Source organism: Ciona robusta, chromosome 3 (genome assembly GCF_009617815.1).
Source record: "Ciona robusta chromosome 3, ASM961781v2".
NCBI lineage: Eukaryota > Metazoa > Chordata > Ascidiacea > Phlebobranchia > Cionidae > Ciona > Ciona robusta.
The window spans coordinates 1,771,015-1,791,506 of NC_143237.1; the positions used below are offsets into that span (position 1 = coordinate 1,771,015).

The following is a 20,492-nucleotide window of genomic DNA, read 5'->3' on the forward strand; positions in this document are numbered from 1 at the left end:
CAATAACAGACTAACAGTCTTTCAATTTTTAGTTAATATTTAATAACCGCATTATTACACTCTGTGTTTCCTTACTGGAATGGATTACGTTCTCCTTGTCTACGCACTTACTCACCTCCACAAGCGTAGGGAGAGGGACCATAAAATACACAAGACACAACACAACAATAAAGACGGAAAAGCTTGGGCTGGACATTTAATTTCCAATTGTAAACTGGATTTGCAGCTTGTTTGTGCAAGTTTTATGTTGCATTTCTTTTTAAACCAAATCTTTTTGATTCTTTTACGGTATAGACTGTAGACCGTGTTGTATGGAACTCAGTCTGGCCGTGTGTGACTGCGCGAGCGAGGCCATAGTAAAAGTTTGTAACAGGGCACATTGCTTTTTAAAAATATAGTTTATAAGACACTTATTTTCTAACAAAGATATTAAAGCCGATCTCTTTGTTTTTTTTAACCAAAGTGATTTCTCACAACGCGACAGACTTTACGCACAATACGCACAAGGTGTACATAATGCACACTAACGTGCAGTAGATTCTGGATTGCGCGCAAATACTCAGTGCATGAGTTGCAGTTTTACCATTTAGTTTTGAACGATCGATTGTTTCTATTATAATAATTATATAATAACTTGGTTTTTATAATAATATGACTACTTTGTTGTAAAGTTAAACCAAAGAGATTAAAAACGGTACTTTATTTCTAAAATTAGCTACGAGTACATTTGAATTGTAAATTGCATTTTAAAAAGTCATGGTAAAAATTGGTTTAGAGATATCCGCTATTCTTGAAAATGTAGCACAAATATCCACAATTGGAGATGAATTTCGGTGGTACGTAAAGTTAAAATGCACAAGTTGTGGTGAAGTTTCATCAGCCTGGCAGTATTTGTCTCTGGATGAAAGCACAGAAACTAAAGGTGGTCGTGGATCAGCAAGCATGGTTCAAAAATGCAGAATGTGTGGCCGGGAAAACCATGTTGATATTATTAAAGAACACCTTTCATCTTATACTTCTGAAAGTGATGGCACATTTTCCAAAATTGCTGGCTTTGAGTGTAGAGGAATGGAACCAGTAGAATTTGACTTTCGTAGTGGATGGGTTGTCTCGTCTGCTTGCTCCAAGGCAACTTTTAATGATGCTGATTTTTCTGAGAGCGAATGGTATGAATATGATGAAAATGCAAATCAATCTGTCGGAGTGACTGAACTGAAATATAGATTTGTTAAATTGAAAAAATAGATTGTACTTTTGTGTTACGATTTTAGTTTCTTATGGTTTGCTTATACCAATAGTACATTCACTATAGTGCAACAGTTATGACTTGCAAAGTTTGTGTATGAATGTGTTTAAATTCTGTACCTGTCAATTCGACAGAACTCCATACGTTGAACCCTGTACTAGGGATAGTGTAACTGATTGAATCAAAATGTGTGAATTTGTCATTATGCCCCCTATCCCCGCAAGGCCAACCGAGTTGCATGAACTTGGACGTGCATTTGCTCAACATTACTATACCAAAATATGTGTTGGTAGGCAAGAGCTTGACCAGTTATATGTAAGTTAATGTTTATTCTTGTTTATTCCATACAACAGGGTTTCTTAAAACTATTAACTTTAAAACCGGCTCAAGTGTGCTACAAAACTTTCACTCACTAATGATAAAATGGTTTTGCTGTGTAGGCTTAAGCTATTGTATAAAACTAAAAAATCTAAGTTTTAAATATTTTGCTGTGATTAAAAGTTTCCCCTTATTTAAAATTGCTGCATTTTACCACATGTTAACAATAACCCATCATGCATCTTTAAGTAGAGCCATGTTCGTCAAAGTTGCCATAATATATCACATGTGAATTCGTGCCTAACATATCGTGCGCTTTTAACAGGCACCGGATTCTGTAATGACTTTTGAAGGTTTGGAATGTTCTGGAAGAGAAGCAGTGATGGCTAAACTTAAGGTGATTCATGTGTTCTATACCTTTATTGAACAATCAAGTGTTCTGAATTTACATGCTAAATTTTCAATTTAATACTTAGGCACTTACATTCAAGTCAATCCATTACTCCATTACATCAATTGATTGTCAACCCACTGGATTACCAAACACAGTCTTTCTTATGGTGCTGGGTCAATTGAAGGTAACTGTGTTTTATTATTCTGTTGAGATTAACTAATGACTAGTTTCATTTGCTGTCAAAATTTTATGCATCTGTTGACATTTATTTTGGTCAAACATTTAAACAGAAAAAGTGGTAGACTAGTAGCTCAGTTTACACTGCCATGACGTACTTTAGGTCTTAAGGCATACTAGTTCAAATCTATGATATAATTATAACCTATATATTCCGTATGAAGTGAGTAATTTATCCAATTATTCTTCACAGACTGATGAGGACCCACCGCATAGTTTCTGTCAAACTTTCATTCTACGTGGTTTTGAAGCGTCATTTTTCATTGTCAATGATGTATTTAGGATGGTTTTGCATAACGCATAGATTGATGTTTCTGGCAAAACCCATTTCAATCTGTTGTTATGGATTACTTTTCTGGACGATGACTATTGTTGAATGATTCTGCGAAACATACAGTCTGTCTGCCACGTATGAGCGAGCAAAGTGAATGAAAATGTAATGTATGTGTGCCTGTGTGTATGTTTTTCAATACGAAATACTTAGTCTTGTCATTTTATCTAAAATGTGATAGTAATATTGTTTGTGTGAACAAGTACACGTGCTTCGTCAAAATTTGTCTATTGACCAAAGGTTTTTTGTCATAAATTACATTTGCTGCGAACATTTAGTAACTTAGACGTAAGTCTGCGAGATAAAGCACCAATTGAATTAATTGTAATGCAGTGAATTTAGAATGCTTGGTTTCTGTAAAAATCAGACACTGGTTGTTAATGTGTTGCGTGTGGTTTTGTTGTATAGCAAATGTTTTATGTTACTTCAATTTCTGCAGTTCTTTGGGCAGTGCTGCAATGTATACTGAATTATGTTTTAGCAGCCAACCATTGATACAACCCCATCACAGTTTATACTACTAAAAGTTCAAACATGCGTATGATTTGGGCTCCTTTTCATTCTCACTCCACCAAAAACTTTTAAGCTTTCCTAAACTGAAATCAAGCAAACAGAATTTTACATTGAATATTTTATTCGTATTGTTTATTATGCCAAACTGGCTTTCTGGGCAGCATCCTTTGCTCTCAGTTTTTCAATCTTAGCGATCCTGGCCAAGGACTTGTTGCCCATAATACCGCCACCCCAGTGTCTTCGAATCTGCAAGCACATTTGTGAATAAGCAATGATGTAAATTGAACAATTAAAACTTTTCCTCACCTCATCGAATCTCTCATTGTAGTTGGTTCGAACACTTTCAACCAATTTGCTGAGAGCTCCTTTGTCCTCGCTGTTATTTGGATTCAATTAACAAATGTAGAGCAAACTTAATACTATGTCTTATCTGTTTTACATTAGACTCAGCGATCTTGGTGGGTTGTCCACATTGATTCAGATAGCAAATATATGTAACATCATAGTCTATACCACTGAACACCCATTGAGCAATTTGTATACTTACTTATTGACATCAGTGATAGCAACGCAGGTGCATGTTTTTCTATGCACCAAACGACCAAGTCTGGACTTGCCCTTCACGATGCAGTAAGGAACATTCATCTTACGGCACAGAGCTGGAAGGTAAACCACAATCTGGAGAAAACAAATTTATGGATTGAATGCAAATTATCAATCCTTGCATTGCTGGGCAACAACAATAATTATAACATGGGCTGTTCCCCAAAATACAGAGCAATAAACCAATAGCTGTCTAAAGCATCTCAGAATAATAACGGTAATTCATATCATTTGCACCTACTACACTGCATAATAATGGCAGAATTATTTTGACATCATTGATGCTTTGACAGATTTTACAAGAACTTTTATTTTTAAAACACTTGAAGACTTTTAAGTAAAACTTATCAATCCAATTGGTTACATTACAATCATTAGTCTAACATTTAGGAGCGACTTCTAAGAAACCAGATTGACATTACATAATAGATTTTACCCTGTAGTTAGGTTTCTATACAAACATGCAAGAGCCAATATTCCATGTTTGCCTCATTAATCATTGAAGTTCCCTATGTTTAACAACTATGAGCGTAACATTTTTATACCAATGTCACTCAATTTTACAAAAAAAACAAACTTATTAGGCCTAAAATGTATGCAGCATCAAGCTTTGAACCTGTAACCACTGGTCTAATGAATACACAATTGATAATGACGCACCTCGACTGGTTCAACATCATGAGCAATCACAACAAGTTGAGCCTTCTTCCTTTCAATGAGGTTGGTGACCGTGTTCACACCTGAAGATACAACCAATGGACGCCTGGTTGGGGTGTCTGGTTTGCCAGCAGCTCTGTAAATGGTAACTGTTAGAACTAACTCAATGGCAGATATCTTGTAAGTAAATAATTAAAACTATGTCACCTCAGAATAATAAACGGTAATTCATATCATTTGCACCTACTACACTGCATAATAATGGCAGAATTATTTTGACATCATAGGTGCTAGTGAAAATATAACTAAGTTAAAAACAAATATAATTTAAACCTTTCTTGAGCACGCTGTCTCAAGCGCTCCCTTTTCTCCAGTTTTGATTCCGGCTGATACTTCTTTGCCAATCGGAACAAGGAAGTAGCTGCAGAAGTCATAGACCACACGACAATTCAATTGATTTGTTAACAAGGAACCAGTGTCCCAAAATTAACAACAATATCATTGAAGTGGGTATTCCGTACATAAAGTACAGATAACTTGCAAGGCACGTGAATGCCTTGCAAGGGACAGCAATTTTTTTTAGACCTAGATTTTCAATGGAAACAAGGTTATTTCATGAACACAGTCCAACTAGCAATGCCTGTCAGAATGGTTGTCAAAAGCACCTCAGAATAATAACGGTAATTCATATCATTTGCACCTACTACACTGCATAATAATGGCAGAATTATTTTGACATCATTGATGCTTTGAACTTTTATACTTTCCAACTTAAAAGTAGCAAACAGCTTAAAACAAAACAAATCTACTTCTTTACCCAATTTAATGGGAGATCAACAAACATGTTGAGTATAAACTGTTTCAATTTTAATTGTTTTTTTAATATAAATTACGCTTAAAATAATCAAAATTATTTAAGATAATGAATTTATACCAGTTTGTCGGTCCAATGTGTTGGTGAACTGGTTAATCGCTGGAGGGATCTTCAGTCTCTTCTGCAGCACAACCTTCTGACGTTGTAGCCGAATGTATTTGGGCCATCGAACAAAGTGAGTAAGATCTCGCTTGGGTTGAATGTCCTGACCTGGAATATTTTATTTAAAAAAAAAGGCACTATTTAAAACTTTGTGACAGATCAGGTTAGTGTTGGTCATGGTTTAACAAATTATATCAAGATTGTCCTTTTTCCCAAAATTCATACATTTTTAAAATTCGCAATTAAGTCCAGCCATAGGTCGTTTGCATCAATACTGTCGTAAACATTCCTAACAGTAAACACAAAAAACGGCGCGAAGGGGAAGAAATATATATATTTTGGACAGAAAATCTGGGCATAAACCGAACTATTTGTTTACTCAAATTTAAACTTGAACAAAAATATAACGCTTACCGATTCCGAAATTCTTAGGTCTCTTCTCGAACAAGGGATTCACCACCTTTTTGGCGGCTGCACGTTTAGCAAGAAGCGGCGCTGGCGCTACACGCTTTCCACGAGATTTCTTTCCCTTCGGCTGAACAAAACATTCATTAGGTACAAGTCAACTACAAATTATCGTCATTTTATACAATACAGGCGACGATTAGCCCAGATATTGCCAACAAATATAAGCCTACCATGCTCGACGACTTCTTAATCCAAAAGACTGAATTGGTTTGTGGGAAGTTTCGCCTTCGTCAATAATCAATGAACCGTAAAGCAACAAGTTTTTACATTTTAGATGGGGAGCGGATACGTTTTTGTCGCATGTATTGAAAGTTATTTAATGGGCTTTAATAGCTATAGATATTTATTACCAATAAATATAAAAACGATAACAGTTAAACATATATTTTTTGCTTCATTTTAGCACAAAACAAAATAAATAAACAAACGTTGACAGATTGGGGTAAGATGAGACGTTTCAAATCTCTTTTTCGTTTCAATTGAGGGAAAACAAGAAACATTTAATGAATTATATAATCGTAGCTTTACGACTATATGCAGTTGTTAGTTGTTTATAATCCGATCAGGAAACGTGGGATATTTTTTGTTAACCTATATATATATCCCAACTTACGCCATAGTACCAACTTATTTATCTCTAAAGAGCCGACAACGACGGTTAACACGGACGTACATCTCGTGCCTGCTTACAAATTTCCACATGTATATGCAACTGTATCGGTAAATACTTTTTTGAGTTTTTTATTGTTTGTAATATACAGTGGGGCGGGGGGAGATGAGACACCTTTAGCACATGATATCCAAATATCCTGATCGTTTTTTAAACAATTAACAACGATCTAGGGGAGTCGTGAGGATACGCTTTTATAATTCTTTGCATTTTCTTTGTTTACTACCAAATTGGACGAGAAAATAGAATGAAAAGGTGTCCCATCTTCCCCCAACCTATATATGACCGACAATTCAAGCAGCCTGCAATGGATCACACGGTTGATAAAAACTGCCGTTTAGTGTCTTACCAATGATCAGATAGGTCGACCTAATATGGCAAAACAATACACAATCGCTCGAACATACTTCTGTATTGCAATGGCGATCGTTCGGCAAATTATACAGAACATTTTCCATTCTGTAAGTCCACGGTACAGCCCCCAGTGCAGGGTTTGAATCAATAAATGTATAACATAATGTTATCCTCTCGTGGCCGGAAAACGACAGTCGTTATAACACGGGTGTTTTGTTCCATACACCTCTTGCCAGCTTACGAGTTACCACTTATGTTACTTCGTGGGTAATTTATAGTTTATTATTTTTTTATGACGGTCTGGTATAACACGCACGCCGACAACGGTAGCAGCGACGAGTCCCGAATCCAGTACCTCGGAGTTAAAGAGGCAGGCGGTCGTGTTTTTGCATCCGATAATCCAGTAAAAAGTTCCAACATTTCGGCATAGACGAAAAAGAAAATACTAGATATGTAATTAAACACTCAGTAGATGTATCAGAAAGTAAATTTATTTTTGTTTTAAATATGGAACTTCAGTTGAAAAAATGATGATAATTTATAAAGTTGAATCTTCGGCTTTCCCAGAATCCGAAGTTGATTCAGTGTTTCTCATCATACAACACAATGCGAATAATGCCATGCAGGTTGCCGCCACAATCAGGGATAGGATGATTACGAGTGAAATGCTGTAGTTCTTATCTGCTGTAATGTATTTAAATTAGTGAAAAGCTTAATCGGTTATTCTTCATGTGTCTATCACAAATAAAACTGAAAGTTGCATACGCGTGACAACTCGCCACGAGCACGATGCGTACGAACCAGAACACTATAGGGGGTTCTGTAAAGAATGTCAGTATAATTCAGTTGAAAATATGTAATCAAATAATCACTGTGAGGTTAGATTTTACATAACATTTGCTCGAGCCACAAAAACTTATTGTTATTTGTAAGTAGATTAATTTCAATACCTTCCGCAGCAGTGGAAGGAGTTGGTTGAACGATGGAAGGTTTAACTCTAACACCGGTGAAATCTGGAACTTTGTTGTATTTCAAAACCACTGAATCATTCGCCCCAGGATACAACTCGATTGTGCTTAAACCGTCCAACCCGTCTACCACTGCTATTGGGCCAAGAATAGTTTCGCCGCCAACAGCACGTCGAGCATTGGAACGACATCGAGGCTTACCACCGCAATCCTGTGGGCGAAAAATAAAACAAACGTGACGTATAAAGCGGATATTAGAAATAACCGTGTTTGAATTATAGTCGAAAATCAAATAATGATGTTTATAATACAAGGAGGGAGGATTGATAACGTTAGCACATTGAATTCCATATTCCCCAATTGATCGTGTTTTTTAACAATAAAGCTCTTATTACATTCGAATAGAATACGGTTATATAATTCTTTCTTTTAATGTTATGTTTACTACGAAACAAGACGAAAAAATAAATAAAACATGTGACCACATGCTATTCCAATCTACTATAGTTAAAAACATTTATTTTAGAAGAAAACTAAAATTATACGTACATTGATGACGTCAGTTGATCTACACATGCGAATGTTGGCGTGAATGTAAATTTCGACGCAGTTCTTAAACCTTGGAACCATAAAAGAAAAGCAGGCGTATGTCGACGTTAAGCTGTTTGCCGTGGTTGGGAAAAGTGTTCCAACAACCGAGCACCTGTTTTGAACGTTGAATGTAAAAAATTACGATAGTTATAATGTAATAATTAAATTTAACAAAGCCGGAAAAAAGCAGTTTGGGTGTTGGTTTAATAGACCAAACCAGACCTAAATCTTTTGACGTTGGGGGTAATAATTCAAACCTGGCCTAAATCCTTGGGTATTGGAGTAACAGGCCCAAATCTAAAAATTTCTTGGGAAAGTACCTCACCTATACGTCGTAAATTAAAACTGACAACCAAACATACCCAGAAAGTACAAGATCCACTTGGTCACCAGGTGAATTATCAGCAGAACATGCAAGGTATAAGTTTTCTATGGAAGCGACCATTGTGTTCGATGCAATGACACGTTGGTTGAGATCAAAACGAACATGGAGAATTTCTCCAACGGTATAAATTGCCCTGTCCGTCAGCATGTACTGTGCTGGACAAGTGCGTAAGCAAGTGCTTACTTTACACAGAGAAGCAGACAAATCAAAAAGCTCTTCGTCCTGTAGCACATGGCGTATTGGCTGAACCCTGCAAAGTAAATGCAGCATGTTGTATTGTGGGAATATCTTTAGCTCAAAATAAACCCGATTTCTTAGTCGTGTTTTTAACAAACAACAACGACGACCTTTTACCTTTTAGAGGCGTGACAATACATTCATAGAATTCTGTAAGTGTTCTTGGTTTACCATGAAAATGTATACCATAAAGGTAAATGAAAACAGGATTAGTTTTACTCCAAACTAGTATAGTATTTCTGACTTACGTGGGACTTAGAGATGTGACGAAGTTATATTCGTATCCATAAGTGCAAGTGAACTCCGCTACTGGGTATGGCATTTCATAAACATTGTTTTCTTTGTTCAACCATAGTTTATTGGTGAAGCTGTTTGACATCGTACCGTCGTCACCCTTTCGTGCTGAGGTTACCACTGTGCCGCAACTGGTGAACGGGAATGAGATGGCAACCATGTACATACCACCCTCCATCTTTGCTGTATAATGTACAAAAAAACGTTACGCATGTTTATACGGTTAAATGGGGTAAGCTGCTGGTTACCGTTGGCATTGTTCCCTAATCGTGTTTTTAACAATTACCAACGCTCTCTAGTTTTGCGAGGATATACATTTAGGTGAACTTTTCTAATTTTTACTTACTACCACATGGGATGGTTAAAAATAATGAAAACCAGACTTCTATTATAAGATAGAGCGTTATATACCACGACAAGTAGACGATCTCTGGTGATTATTGTAAGAATCCGAGGAGTAAAGGTAGGTGTTGCCCCCTTGCTTGTCGAAGTTTCGAACCAAACTAGGATCTACTCTCATGATCATGCGGTCGTATTGGCACTCTAATCGTGGCACGGCTGAAAACCAAAGTTTGAACAATATAAAAGTAAATACAAAAAGGGTATCGTATTTAATCCACTATATACGGTTGGTGTCTATACGCTAATGTTTTAAACTTCAACTACAAACATTAAAACTTACGGTCGCTGCAGGTTTTGCCAGCATATTGCATGTTTGTGCTCACACAGTAGAATCCTCCTTCGTGCATACAAGACTGAACGCAGTTGCAATTGTTTAGGCAAGGGTTTGGAGAGCATGCCTCGCCCTTGCTTTCACAAGTCTTACCATACCAACCGGTTGGACAGTTACATCTAAAAAAGAATTGAAATTATGTGCTTGATTAAATGAATAAATAGTTGAAGGAATGTAACGTATTAAACCTCGCGTGACAGGGCACTGACAGTCCTTATTAAGATGAGTGTTCTGTTTCATACACTGATGCGTGGCAGCTTACCGAGTTACCACGTATTAAGTTTAATTTTGTAAGTAATTTTTTTTATTTTGTTTATATTTACTCCATCATGTTGGCACTTACTGCTGCACATTTAGCTTGTTTATAAGGCAAGTTCCACCATTTTGACAGAACAAAGTGCAGGACTGGACCTCGCAAAATCTCCCAGTTGTCCCAGGAACGCAAAGACAGCTGTGAATAAATGTAACTTATTTATCCTCGCATAAGGGGCAACGACGTTTGTTTCATCAGTCATCCATCAGTTTTTGCTACTTGAAAACGATAGCAAATGGCAAATGAGTTCGTTTAGCCGAGGAGATTTACATTGAATAAATGTAACTTTGTTAATGCTTGCGTGACAGGAAACGAGATTCATTATAACATGAGTGTTCGGTTTCAAACCAAAGGTGTGAGCGGAATTCTTGCAAGCGATCAAATTTACTTTTACCTGTAACTGTCGGGTAAATTACCCGGGACACACGTGCTGCCGATCCTACAAATGTTGTTTTCACAGTAGTTTATTCTTGGACTCCTTGTTGTTGTTATTTTAACAGGAGTTGTCGTGGTTATTGTGACATCGGGAATGTGGCAGTGCGGGTACCTGATAAATATATTTCTTTATTTATGCTTCACTCATTATACCCACAAAGGTTAATACACGCAAAAAAAAAACGTGAAAAGACTTGTAAAGGGCCATGCACTACTTACTTGTACATGATACATACTTGACCAACAGGGCATACAACACTGGGTGGGCAAGTAAGCACCGAGCGAACCTCAGTTTCTTCGTCATCGTATAATTCACCACTGTCCTCCTCAGGCAAAGCACGAACTACATAAATAACATGAATTAAACAAGCAATACGTTGGTATATACGTTGTAACGTTGGTATTAACATGTACTTTACCCGAAAAAAAAGTGAGAAGTTGAATGGTGAGCCAACAAATTAACCTGAATAATTACAAATTAGAGCGTTAGGGCTTATCTATATATGTATTAATAAACATTGGTTTATAGTTTATACTCACAGGTTACGTATGGATTCCATTATTCCGCAAAAGAAAATGCAAAATAATATATTACAAACTATATAACGAACGGACTTATACACGGACTAACTAAGCAAAACCAAACTAATACACCAATATTAACTAAAGAATCAAACGCAACATGTAAAATGGCAGGTTTTATACAAGCACGAGGTTAAAACTATGCAATCAAGGTAAAACAGACAGTGATGCCTTTAAACTTCTTTAACACTACAGCTCAATAGATGGAATCAATAGTTGAAAATTCTTGGTCAACACTATACTGCCGGTGGACCAGCGCTGAACGTTTCGACGCCTTTTCATAATCAGTGTTTCCGAATCTTCTGCAAACTGTATGGTATAACAGAACGGGGCATCATGTTACAGATTAAATAGTTGTTTAGTTTTGGTCGGTCTGTCACGGCCGAATGAATTTATATGTAAAGCGAACACATGTTTTTTTAATGTAAACAATTGAAAATGTTAACACTGAAGGCAAGGATAATAAATCACAACTAAAGTAAAATAACATGAAATAAATGGAAACTATCACCGGATATAATTCAAATAGTGTCGAAAATTTGCTATCAACAAAATACGTCGGTAATGCTGGTTGATGTTTGAACGACGTGCAATCCTTCTTTCTTGTATGGGTCTCGCTGATAAGTCCATACCGGTAGATTCATTACTTTGCTTCCTTTACGAATTGGCGTCTTCACCAACTTTTTGCCAGCACTTAGTAGCTCGTACATTATTCCCATGCATTTCTTCATGCTGGAAACGTTCCCGTTCATCGACATTTCTATAAGTACATGAATATTAACAGTTTCCACACACTTTATTAATATTAAATAAATGTATATAGTGGGGTGGGGGAAGATGGGACACATTTAGCACAAAATATATAAATATCCTGGTCGTGTTTTAAACAATAAACAACGGTCTATGAAAGTCGCGAGAATAAGGTTTTATAATTCCCCGAATGTTTTTTGTGTACTACCAAAATGGAAAAAATAGAATTAAAATGTGTCCCATCTTCCCCCATCCTACTATATAATATTTTATCCTTGCGTGCATGCGAAACAACGTCAGTCGTTACAACACTAGTGTTCTGTTTCATACATCTTGTGTCCGCATTTTTTGTAATGTATGGCTGACTTAGACAACCCATAAGGCCACAGGATTGAAGATTCACGATATAGTTAATATAACAAGTTCCCACCTAAACACTGCAGCAACCCAGTATAGGTCGACGTGAACTTATGTATGAGATGCTTGGTTACAGCGCTCACTGACTTTAGGTAATGACCGTCAAGATCAACTATTTCTCCGGGAAGAACATTATTTGCTTCAGTGAAAGCGATCGACTCCCCTTGGAAGCAAAAGCTAACGAGATTCGAGTTGTTTCCACAAACCTCTACCGGTTGCTGCAAACACCTCCCTTCAGGCCACTGTGGTTGCTGAACCGATAACGGCACCAACTTTCGGCCGTGTGTGATTTCTTGGAATTTCACGTAATGAGATTTTTCGTTGTATGCGTTTATACCGGAATTGGAGTCAACGGAATTTTCGTTCTCGGCTATTTCAGTTATGAAAGGTGCGCATGGTGTGCCACCCTCTCCTTCATATACAACTTCCATGAGCGCTTCGATCGCAGATTTTAAACCGTGGACGGGAAATAAAGTTGCACTGCTCAGACCCTTGGTCACATACCACTGCTCTGGTCCGAACTGTCTTGTGGGGTCACCGGTAAACACAGTGTTGTTGGGTGAATCCATTTTAACGCAGGCTTCCGCTTGTATTAAACGCAACATGGCGTGAGCGTAGAATCCTCCAATGGTGTAAACGTCCGCGATCTCAGGATTTTCCAGAAGTTCGGTCGCCGTTTGAAATAAGTAACGCCAATCGTTGCTGTCTTCTGTTTGAGCTTCATCCGCCTATATAGAATAACATTTGTTTTATCTTTTCGAATACAGTAAAAAAGATCAGAACTATTAAAACAAGAAAATTAGCAACAAAACTACAGTTGTTAAAAACGCGCTACGGGGAATGGCACTTAAGTAAAAGTGTCTATCAAAAGCGTGACTGCTATAAACCTACAACACAGTGTGAATTAACTCAATGAATTGTATTTAATTAAAATAATTACCGATACCGTGTCCAAGATGGAACGTAGAGAATCCGCCCTTCGTAGCCACACTGGACCAGAGCTGGCGTTTAGCCTTGAGAGTGTATCTGTATCGAATACAAGTTTTGCTGAATGACTACCAAGAATATATATCGGCAGATATATAGACGCCAAACCAGGGGTGGCGAGTTTACCATGGCCAGCACTGGGAATAACTGTATACTGCATTTATTAGTTTAAGTTATAGTTAATGATTTTGTACAACACTGTGTGTTTAACTACCACAACCACTCCGCTGAATTTATATAAGTTGGCGCCCATATGGTTGTTAATACAACGTACATGTATCGATTTTACTGACTGAAACAAACTTTACATGCAGTCACCTGCGTAAAGGGTTTTTCCCTCAGTTTCAAAACTTTTCCAACGACCGCCGGCATCTCCAGGTAGTCGAGCCCACATGAGGGCGACATTGTGCAATATTGTCATAACATTCGGGGAGGCTGGTTTCTCAATTTCCATGAAAACATCTTTCACGGTGGCGCGGGAAAAGGGGGCAATCGTTAATGTGATATCGGGGCGAATCTAAAAAGCAAATGGTAAACTATTGCTGTGTGTGTGAGATTAAAGGCAAATCATATATGGTAGGTTGGGGTAAGATGGTACATGCATGTTACACACTCTTTTACCGTCCCATTTAGTAGCAAACAAGAGTATTCACCAAATTATTTAACGGCTCTGAAAGAGCGTTGTTACTTGTTAAAACACGATTAAGAATTATGGGATATCATGTATTTAGGTTATCTGCCTTACCCTACAGTACTATATACAACCTCCTCGCGCGATAGTGTGACGTATTTACCTGGTAAAATCCCATTGAAGGTAGGGTGGTTGGGTAATCTGGCAACCAGAACGTATCTGTTGTGTTTGGTTTACCGCCAATTGAGTTAAGCACGTTTGCATTAAGAACCATATGGAGCATTTCCTCTGTAGATACGCTGTATGGAAGTTTGTTTATATATTCTGCATTTCTGGTAAACTATATAGACACAATAACACGCGTACCTTTTCAGTATATTGTAAACTTCTTTAAACTTTTCACGCTTGAGAGATAACATGGCAGTCATATAGGGGGGTATGGTGTACAGTTCGACCCATATTCCCATCTGGATTATGTTGCGGATTTCCTCCATTGTTTTGATGACTTTATTCGGCGTACCACACACAGCGTTGCGAGCCTCTATCATTTCACTGCAAAAATGTAGGGTGGATTAAAGGAATGAAATGAATGTAACTTATTGATCCTTGCGTGGTGGGCAACTGCAGTGTGTAAGCTGAGTGGGTAATTGTTTTTTGTGGAATATTTTTTATCAATGTACGACCCACAAATTTACCCATAATGAAACATTGTTTTGAGTTCATATAGAAACTACTGCTGCCTTTTAGTTTTATGATAGCAGTTACATACTCTCTCTTTGAACTTGTGGCATCCTCAGGTGTTCCATTCATCTCACATTCGAGCCACCTTCTTATGATTTCCGTCTTATCAGGTGAAAGGTCACGAGTGGTCGGCATGAAGTTGGGATGATTCCAGTCGTATTCAAACATCGACATATTGATCATACGTAGCTTAGATCTGTAAACATTTACATTAATTTTACATATAGTACTATGGTGTAAGATAGATACCGCTAGCATATAAAATACCATATTGTCTAAATAACAACGCCAATTTAGGTTCGTGAGGATACAGTTATAGATCTGTAGTAAGCACAAACATGTAGAACGGTTTATTTATATATAACATTGGTTATACCTTACATCGCCGACAGATCTTAGGTTTATAACATCATGTGTATGCATAACTGGGTAGAGATTGTAATAAAGTTGAAATATTGGCCGTATGTCCTTAGTCCAGCTTGGACAACGCTTTCTCATCACAGAAGCAGGTAACGATCTAAAGTAATATGGAACTAATAAGTATTAAGCGGCCACTATACAATGCTGTTAATATATCTGTAATACACACAGGCTTTTGGGCAAGATACCTTACGGTGGTATCTGGGTACCCCAGTGAACAAAATTACGTATAACTCGTTAACAGGTACGCGGTTTATGAAACAGATCACCCGTATTATAACGACTGAATGTCGTTGCCCTATCACACTAAAATTAAATAAGTTCAATACATTGTTTGCCACCAACCCGAAAACTTTAAGCATGAAGCCAAACGTGAAACGAGTTGAAGTAAGATGACATTGTTTCCTTGCTGTAGCTTCCGTAACTGAAGATGAAGTGGCTGAACTGAAAGCTGCTCCATCCCCAATGCGAATCACTTTACCTTCAGGAGTCTTGTAAGATACGATCATACCAAGGTGATAAACCTATAGTATAAACACGATTGTCAATGATAATATAAATACGTTTTTAAAAATAAGCGTGTTTAACGAGTGTGGTTTTGTAGGCTATCATACGCCATAGGCTATCCTACGTTTTTTTGTTTTAACGATTCATTAATCTTATAGCTACTATTAATCGAAGAGGGAAATAAAAGATATAATGTAAATAACTCCTTAACCCTGTAAAATAATAAAGCAAAGATGAGAAAGGAATTCTCAACTAACCGACAGCGGTTTTTATGACAACACGGAAGTAGGTTCAATTATAGCAGAAGAACTAACCTGGCCGTCCATTCCGCAACCACGTGGGTTGCCTGGGTTACTGACTGCTTTTATTGTAAGATTTGCATTTCCATTTACATCGGTAAGTATTGAACCGCTGGATAACTGGAGGGCTGAACGTGGTCGGCCAACGTAAGGCGAACAAGGTGTCGACTGAAACAAACGTAGCGTGTAAAGTAAAAGTGTAGTACTGTGAGATAAGATGGACACCGTTAGCACGTAATATTCCATATTTCCTAATCGTGATTTAGCAATTAACAACGCTCTTTTAGAGTCCTAAGGATGTGCGGTTATGCGATTATAGGCAAACATTCTTTCTTTATTACCAAATGGGGCGATAAAGTAAAACGAAAAATGAATGCCTATGCTCTATGTACGACTTACTTTTGTACCAGAGCAAGTATCTTGTCCCGCTGTTTGCTTCATAACCATCAAACTCATATCAGCGCCTTCCAAGGGACGGCCAAACGATGACGCAACCGTTTCAATATTCCATGTCTCACCACGACTTAAACGTTTTGTAAAACCTCCAGTTGGCTGAAAGAATAAATGAAAGTATCCTATACTTATTGTCCTAGCGTGGCGGGACATCGACAGTGGTTATGCAATGGGTGTTTTGTTTCATACACCTCGTGCCAGTATACGAGTTACCACATATGTAACTTTGTGTGGGAATCTTTTAGACAACGTTTTTTTTTTCTTTGGGCGATATTTTTCATTATGTTTGGCTGATAATTTAAAGTTGGACAACCGATAAGTGAACACTGGTTTGGAGCAATTGCCAGTATGTGTATATTGCCCCAAAACACACACGCCTACAATAAGTTAAATGTGCAAGATTAAAACTTAAAATAAGTAAATTCTAGTTCCTAATATTTACTTTAAAATTGATTCCAGCTTCATCCTCAAGAGCTAAAATCTGGCAATTCGGTTTAGCTTTATGTGTTGTTGACGTGCAATATTTTGGAAGTAAGTCACACAGTTTGTAACTATGCCGGTGTGTTTGTGGGTGTAATGTAGTTCGATCTATCAACCCGATCCTCGTGGTTGCCAAAGCGTGAGAGAGGCCGTTCTTATGGATGTTGAGTTCAACTAGTCCGCCCAGAATGGTGTACCTTGATATATAACATGTTATAATGTTTGATTTGTATTAATGTAGTAGGGTGGGGAAGATTGGACCCCTTTGGCACATATCAATTATCAACAGTTTGCTGTGGGAGTCGTCCAAAGGATACGGTTTTATGATTCTTTAGATTTTCTTTGTTTACTACCAAATGAGACGCGAAAATAGAACGTAAGAGTGTACCATCTTGATATATAAGTTCAGATATACTTTTAAAAAGAACATTTTTATTTCGTTAAATTTTTCATGTCACTTACCATGTACTTCCATTTTGAATATAACTCAGAGTCCCACGGTCTGTCAAACGAACAGTTTTAATGCCATCGCATTCATTTGTATATCTTTTGCAATCGACGACTTTACAAATTTCAGGATTTGGTAAGACGATTACGTCAACGTATTTTAGTTGGTTCTTGAGCTTAAAATTTCCCTTTTTGTCCGACTTGACGAAGCTAGACAGATCTAAAACAATTCTCTTTCGAAACAAGAACGAGTTACTTATGAATCGTGTGTGATTATCTTAACTACTGTTTTAACAAACCTGTAATTTTTCATTCACAAACAGAGGAATCTCGTAAGCAAAATGTTGTTTTCCTTTCATAGGACGAAGAACCCGGCCACCGTATACGTTGCGCGGATCGTTCTGTGACGTCATACCTATCGTACCTACAAGTCTCCCGCCTTTGCTATGAACGTTGCTGCATGCAGAACGAAATATTTAGGCATTTAGAACGGTGGGGTAAGATGGCCCATGTTGTCATCCTATTTTCTAGTCACATTTTGTAGTAAAGTGGGATTATTTTTAGAATTTTATAACCGCTTCCACACAACTCTAAAAGAGCGTTGTTAAAAATCACGATTACAAAATGTAGGTTTGCTAACAGTATCCTATATCTTATATGCCACTAGTAAATCGCAGTATAAGTACTTACAACAAATCCATTGCGAAAGAAATAGAAAGGCTTGTAGCGTTGCGAAACATATGCTGGTAGTAAATATCCAACCATTCTACGTTTATCAGCTTGCTCTTAATACTGGCCATGTTTGCCAAATCACCTCCGTGTCTATAAAAGAATGGAATTGAATGTAACTTGTTTTTTATTCTGGCGCGGCAACTACAGTTATTATAACACGGATATTCTGTTTCATACACCTTGCGCCGGCTTACGATTTATCAAGTATGTTAAAGTTTTTATATATACCCAACAATCCGTTGTACGATCTGCCGACTTGGTCCGTTTTCCATTAGCGCCACAAAGACACCGTCAACTTGGATCTTATACCCTATAACTTCTGGTGAGTTCATCCAGTCGTTGTCAAGGTCGACCATTCGTCCAGCGTTTGTACCTGAATATTGTAAGCCATACATTACCAAAGAATCACCCCCCCCCAAAAAAAAAAATATTAACAAAAAGTTAAATAGGTGGTAACTCATAAGCAGACACGAGATGTATGAAAAAACACTCGTGTTATAACGACTGTCGTTGCCCGCCACGCGAAGCTGGTGAATGTTGCTGATTATGTATTTCGTAGCACTTGATCGGTATTCATACCTGTTATTTTCCTTGTAACTAAAAGGTCAAGGTTTGTACATGATTTTCCAGAAGCTCTACACACTGACGTTACTGCAGTTTCATAAAAATCAAAATGACCGTTTCCCATTGGGTTGTGCGAAGATCTTGAGAAACGATACTTGGGATTTCCATGTTTCTGCGTGAAGTACAATATCTGCATAATAATGCGCTACCAACTATACAGTGTTGGTTGTATGTTCTGTTAGTACACACTCCAACCAAATTCTCCTTAATGGGTTGTTTAAATTGCCAGCCATACGTTACAAAAAGAGAGAAAAATATACCAAAAATCAATCACCTACAAAGTTGTATATAGATAGTAACTCGTAAGCGGGCACGAGGTGTATAAAAAAACAGAACAACCGCGTTATAACTACTGTTGCTGCGCCGTCACGCAAGGATAACATAAAATACATTTATTTATATAGGTGTTATAGTATAGGATGGGGTAAGATGGGTGAATGGAACATATTTTCACTCTTTTTGTTCCTATTTGGTAGTTAACAGTCAATATTTACACAACTAAATAACCGCATTCTCAGGACCATAAAATAGCGTTGTTTATTGCTCGATACAAGACTAGTATCCCATCTTACCCCACGGGAATATACATTTTAACTTTCGATTCGAAATAGAAATTATTACCGAATAAGTCGGAGATGCTGATTCCCCTCTGCCGGTGCTGAAAGTGGGACTAAAGTACTTGGTATTAAAGTAACACCGGTTGTTATTATTAGTCGGGCTGTCGACCACATATTTTCCTTTGAAGTGAAAACGCGGTACGTCGAGGTATGCTGGAGAAAGAAAAGAAATTAAATAAAGCTTTATTTTTACATTTACAACGCCAAAGCTACAACGTTTGATTAATTATGAAACTATGTATAGTACTGTGGGGGAAGATGGGACACGTTTAGCACATAATATCTAAATGTCCTGATCGTGCTTTAAACAATTAACAACGGTCTATAGGAAGTCGTGAGGATCCTTTCATATTTCTTTGAATGAACTTTGTTTATTACCAAATGAAACGAGAAAATAGATTGAAACAGTGTCTCATCTTCTCCCACCCTATAGTCCACGTTAACATTCTTTCAAAACAAAATTTGTAAAGGCATCATAGTACATATTTTACATACACGGGCAAATTAGTTTGTTGCAGGGTCGTTGCTGGACTTTCGGTCCGTCACACATTGAGTCCGAATAAAACTGACATGCCCTGGTCCTGGTTTGATGGCCAATGTCACAGGACACACTACATGCCCCCCACGGGCTCCAATGTCCCCAGTAATCCCTCGTTAACGAGGTCGCCTTGGCACCTGCAACAAAAAATGTCTCCGTATTTGCAGCGCGTAAAAAATGTACCGAAATTCACGCGGTTTACCTTGCCACAGGAGAGTAGTGAGAACAAAGCCAACTGTCAGTCGTAACATCGATTGCGAAAATAAATTACTTTTTTGCTGTAAACAGTAAATATAAACAAACCTCAAAATTCCTTCATTTATAACAAAATGAAACAGCGTTAAAATGTTTAAATCAGAATGCGAAATGAATAATTTATTAGCAGAACATTAATTACCAATGACGCGTACACTGCAGGAACCTCTTTATATTGTTAAAAATACTAATCGCCTCTCTAACCTCATCTGGTTTATTAATTAATTTCTAAATATTAAAGATTCTAAATATTAAAACAACGAAATATCCTAAATGCGTATCTTTACTT

At 37.4% G+C, this 20,492-nt stretch overlaps 5 protein-coding genes and 1 non-coding gene across 8 annotated transcripts; 2 read left to right on the forward strand and 4 right to left on the reverse strand.

The window, feature by feature from the left end:
* Positions 1–138: 138 nt before the first annotated feature.
* On the forward strand, positions 139–1,382 carry LOC149737559 (CXXC motif containing zinc binding protein-like). The gene has a single exon (XM_089873801.1). The coding sequence runs from the start codon at positions 757–759 to the stop codon at positions 1,243–1,245; it is 489 nt and encodes a 162-aa protein (XP_089729927.1). The 5' UTR covers positions 139–756; the 3' UTR covers positions 1,246–1,382.
* On the forward strand, positions 1,379–2,748 carry LOC149737560 (putative nuclear transport factor 2). The gene is made up of 4 exons (XM_089873804.1): positions 1,379–1,561; positions 1,890–1,961; positions 2,041–2,142; positions 2,389–2,748. Exons 1-4 carry the CDS (start codon positions 1,433–1,435, stop codon positions 2,497–2,499), a joined length of 414 nt encoding a protein of 137 aa, XP_089729930.1. The 5' UTR covers positions 1,379–1,432; the 3' UTR covers positions 2,500–2,748.
* Positions 2,749–3,142: 394 nt separating this feature from the next.
* LOC149737561 (large ribosomal subunit protein eL8-like) lies at positions 3,143–6,068 on the reverse strand. The gene is made up of 8 exons (XM_089873797.1): positions 5,914–6,068; positions 5,690–5,810; positions 5,234–5,383; positions 4,633–4,720; positions 4,303–4,435; positions 3,587–3,717; positions 3,346–3,415; positions 3,143–3,285 (listed from the first exon to the last, which is right to left on the reverse strand). Exons 1-8 carry the CDS (start codon positions 5,914–5,916, stop codon positions 3,175–3,177), a joined length of 807 nt encoding a protein of 268 aa, XP_089729923.1. The 5' UTR covers positions 5,917–6,068; the 3' UTR covers positions 3,143–3,174.
* Positions 3,482–3,548, reverse strand: LOC149737562 (small nucleolar RNA SNORD24). The gene has a single exon (XR_016384799.1). It is a non-coding gene; the product is annotated as a small nucleolar RNA SNORD24 (small nucleolar RNA).
* Positions 6,069–7,242: 1,174 nt separating the features above from the next.
* LOC149737563 (uncharacterized) lies at positions 7,243–11,572 on the reverse strand. 2 transcript variants are annotated; one of them, XM_089873781.1, is made up of 12 exons: positions 11,264–11,572; positions 11,143–11,186; positions 10,943–11,066; positions 10,683–10,835; positions 10,319–10,426; positions 9,925–10,094; positions 9,654–9,800; positions 9,197–9,425; positions 8,689–8,961; positions 8,285–8,438; positions 7,718–7,946; positions 7,243–7,448 (listed from the first exon to the last, which is right to left on the reverse strand). In XM_089873781.1, exons 1-12 carry the CDS (start codon positions 11,281–11,283, stop codon positions 7,306–7,308), a joined length of 1,794 nt encoding a protein of 597 aa, XP_089729907.1. In that variant the 5' UTR covers positions 11,284–11,572; the 3' UTR covers positions 7,243–7,305. The 2 variants fall into 2 exon arrangements, with proteins under 2 accessions (XP_089729907.1, XP_089729905.1); XM_089873779.1 differs by having other exon boundaries at positions 7,243–7,451.
* Positions 11,573–11,696: 124 nt separating this feature from the next.
* LOC149737564 (uncharacterized) lies at positions 11,697–20,277 on the reverse strand. 2 transcript variants are annotated; one of them, XM_089873771.1, is made up of 20 exons: positions 20,151–20,277; positions 19,906–20,085; positions 19,415–19,563; positions 18,749–18,905; positions 18,398–18,542; positions 18,128–18,259; positions 17,737–17,893; positions 17,453–17,670; positions 16,953–17,187; positions 16,457–16,609; positions 16,073–16,225; positions 15,597–15,775; positions 15,208–15,348; positions 14,860–15,027; positions 14,457–14,642; positions 14,254–14,389; positions 13,778–13,976; positions 13,419–13,498; positions 12,486–13,200; positions 11,697–12,065 (listed from the first exon to the last, which is right to left on the reverse strand). In XM_089873771.1, exons 1-20 carry the CDS (start codon positions 20,197–20,199, stop codon positions 11,851–11,853), a joined length of 3,747 nt encoding a protein of 1,248 aa, XP_089729897.1. In that variant the 5' UTR covers positions 20,200–20,277; the 3' UTR covers positions 11,697–11,850. The 2 variants fall into 2 exon arrangements, with proteins under 2 accessions (XP_089729897.1, XP_089729896.1); XM_089873770.1 differs by having other exon boundaries at positions 13,413–13,498.
* Between the last annotated feature and the right edge of the window lie 215 nt (positions 20,278–20,492).

What these genes read in the sequence shown, in the direction of transcription:
- LOC149737559 (XM_089873801.1), top strand. Translation starts at nt 757, where the DNA reads ATGGTAAAAATTGGTTTAGAGATATCCGCTATTCTTGAAAATGTAGCA.
- LOC149737560 (XM_089873804.1), top strand. Translation starts at nt 1,433, where the DNA reads ATGTGTGAATTTGTCATTATGCCCCCTATCCCCGCAAGGCCAACCGAG. An exon ending in AAGAGCTTGACCAGTTATAT is followed by an intron (nt 1,562 to 1,889) that starts GTAAGTTAATGT and finishes CGCTTTTAACAG; the next exon opens with GCACCGGATTCTGTAATGAC. An exon ending in CAGTGATGGCTAAACTTAAG is followed by an intron (nt 1,962 to 2,040) that starts GTGATTCATGTG and finishes TTTAATACTTAG; the next exon opens with GCACTTACATTCAAGTCAAT.
- LOC149737561 (XM_089873797.1), bottom strand. An exon ending in ATGATGTTGAACCAGTCGAG is followed by an intron (nt 3,718 to 4,302) that starts GTGCGTCATTAT and finishes TGTTTTCTCCAG; the next exon opens with ATTGTGGTTTACCTTCCAGC. An exon ending in ACAATGAGAGATTCGATGAG is followed by an intron (nt 3,286 to 3,345) that starts GTGAGGAAAAGT and finishes ATGTGCTTGCAG; the next exon opens with ATTCGAAGACACTGGGGTGG.
- LOC149737563 (XM_089873779.1), bottom strand. Translation starts at nt 11,283, where the DNA reads ATGGAATCCATACGTAACCT. An exon ending in CAAGTATGTATCATGTACAA is followed by an intron (nt 10,836 to 10,942) that starts GTAAGTAGTGCA and finishes TATATTTATCAG; the next exon opens with GTACCCGCACTGCCACATTC. An exon ending in TGGCAAAACCTGCAGCGACC is followed by an intron (nt 9,801 to 9,924) that starts GTAAGTTTTAAT and finishes TTTGGTTTTCAG; the next exon opens with CCGTGCCACGATTAGAGTGC.
- LOC149737564 (XM_089873770.1), bottom strand. Translation starts at nt 20,199, where the DNA reads ATGTTACGACTGACAGTTGGCTTTGTTCTCACTACTCTCCTGTGGCAA. An exon ending in ATTCAAAATGGAAGTACATG is followed by an intron (nt 17,188 to 17,452) that starts GTAAGTGACATG and finishes TTATATATCAAG; the next exon opens with GTACACCATTCTGGGCGGAC. An exon ending in TTCATGCTTAAAGTTTTCGG is followed by an intron (nt 15,349 to 15,596) that starts GTTGGTGGCAAA and finishes ATATTACTTTAG; the next exon opens with ATCGTTACCTGCTTCTGTGA.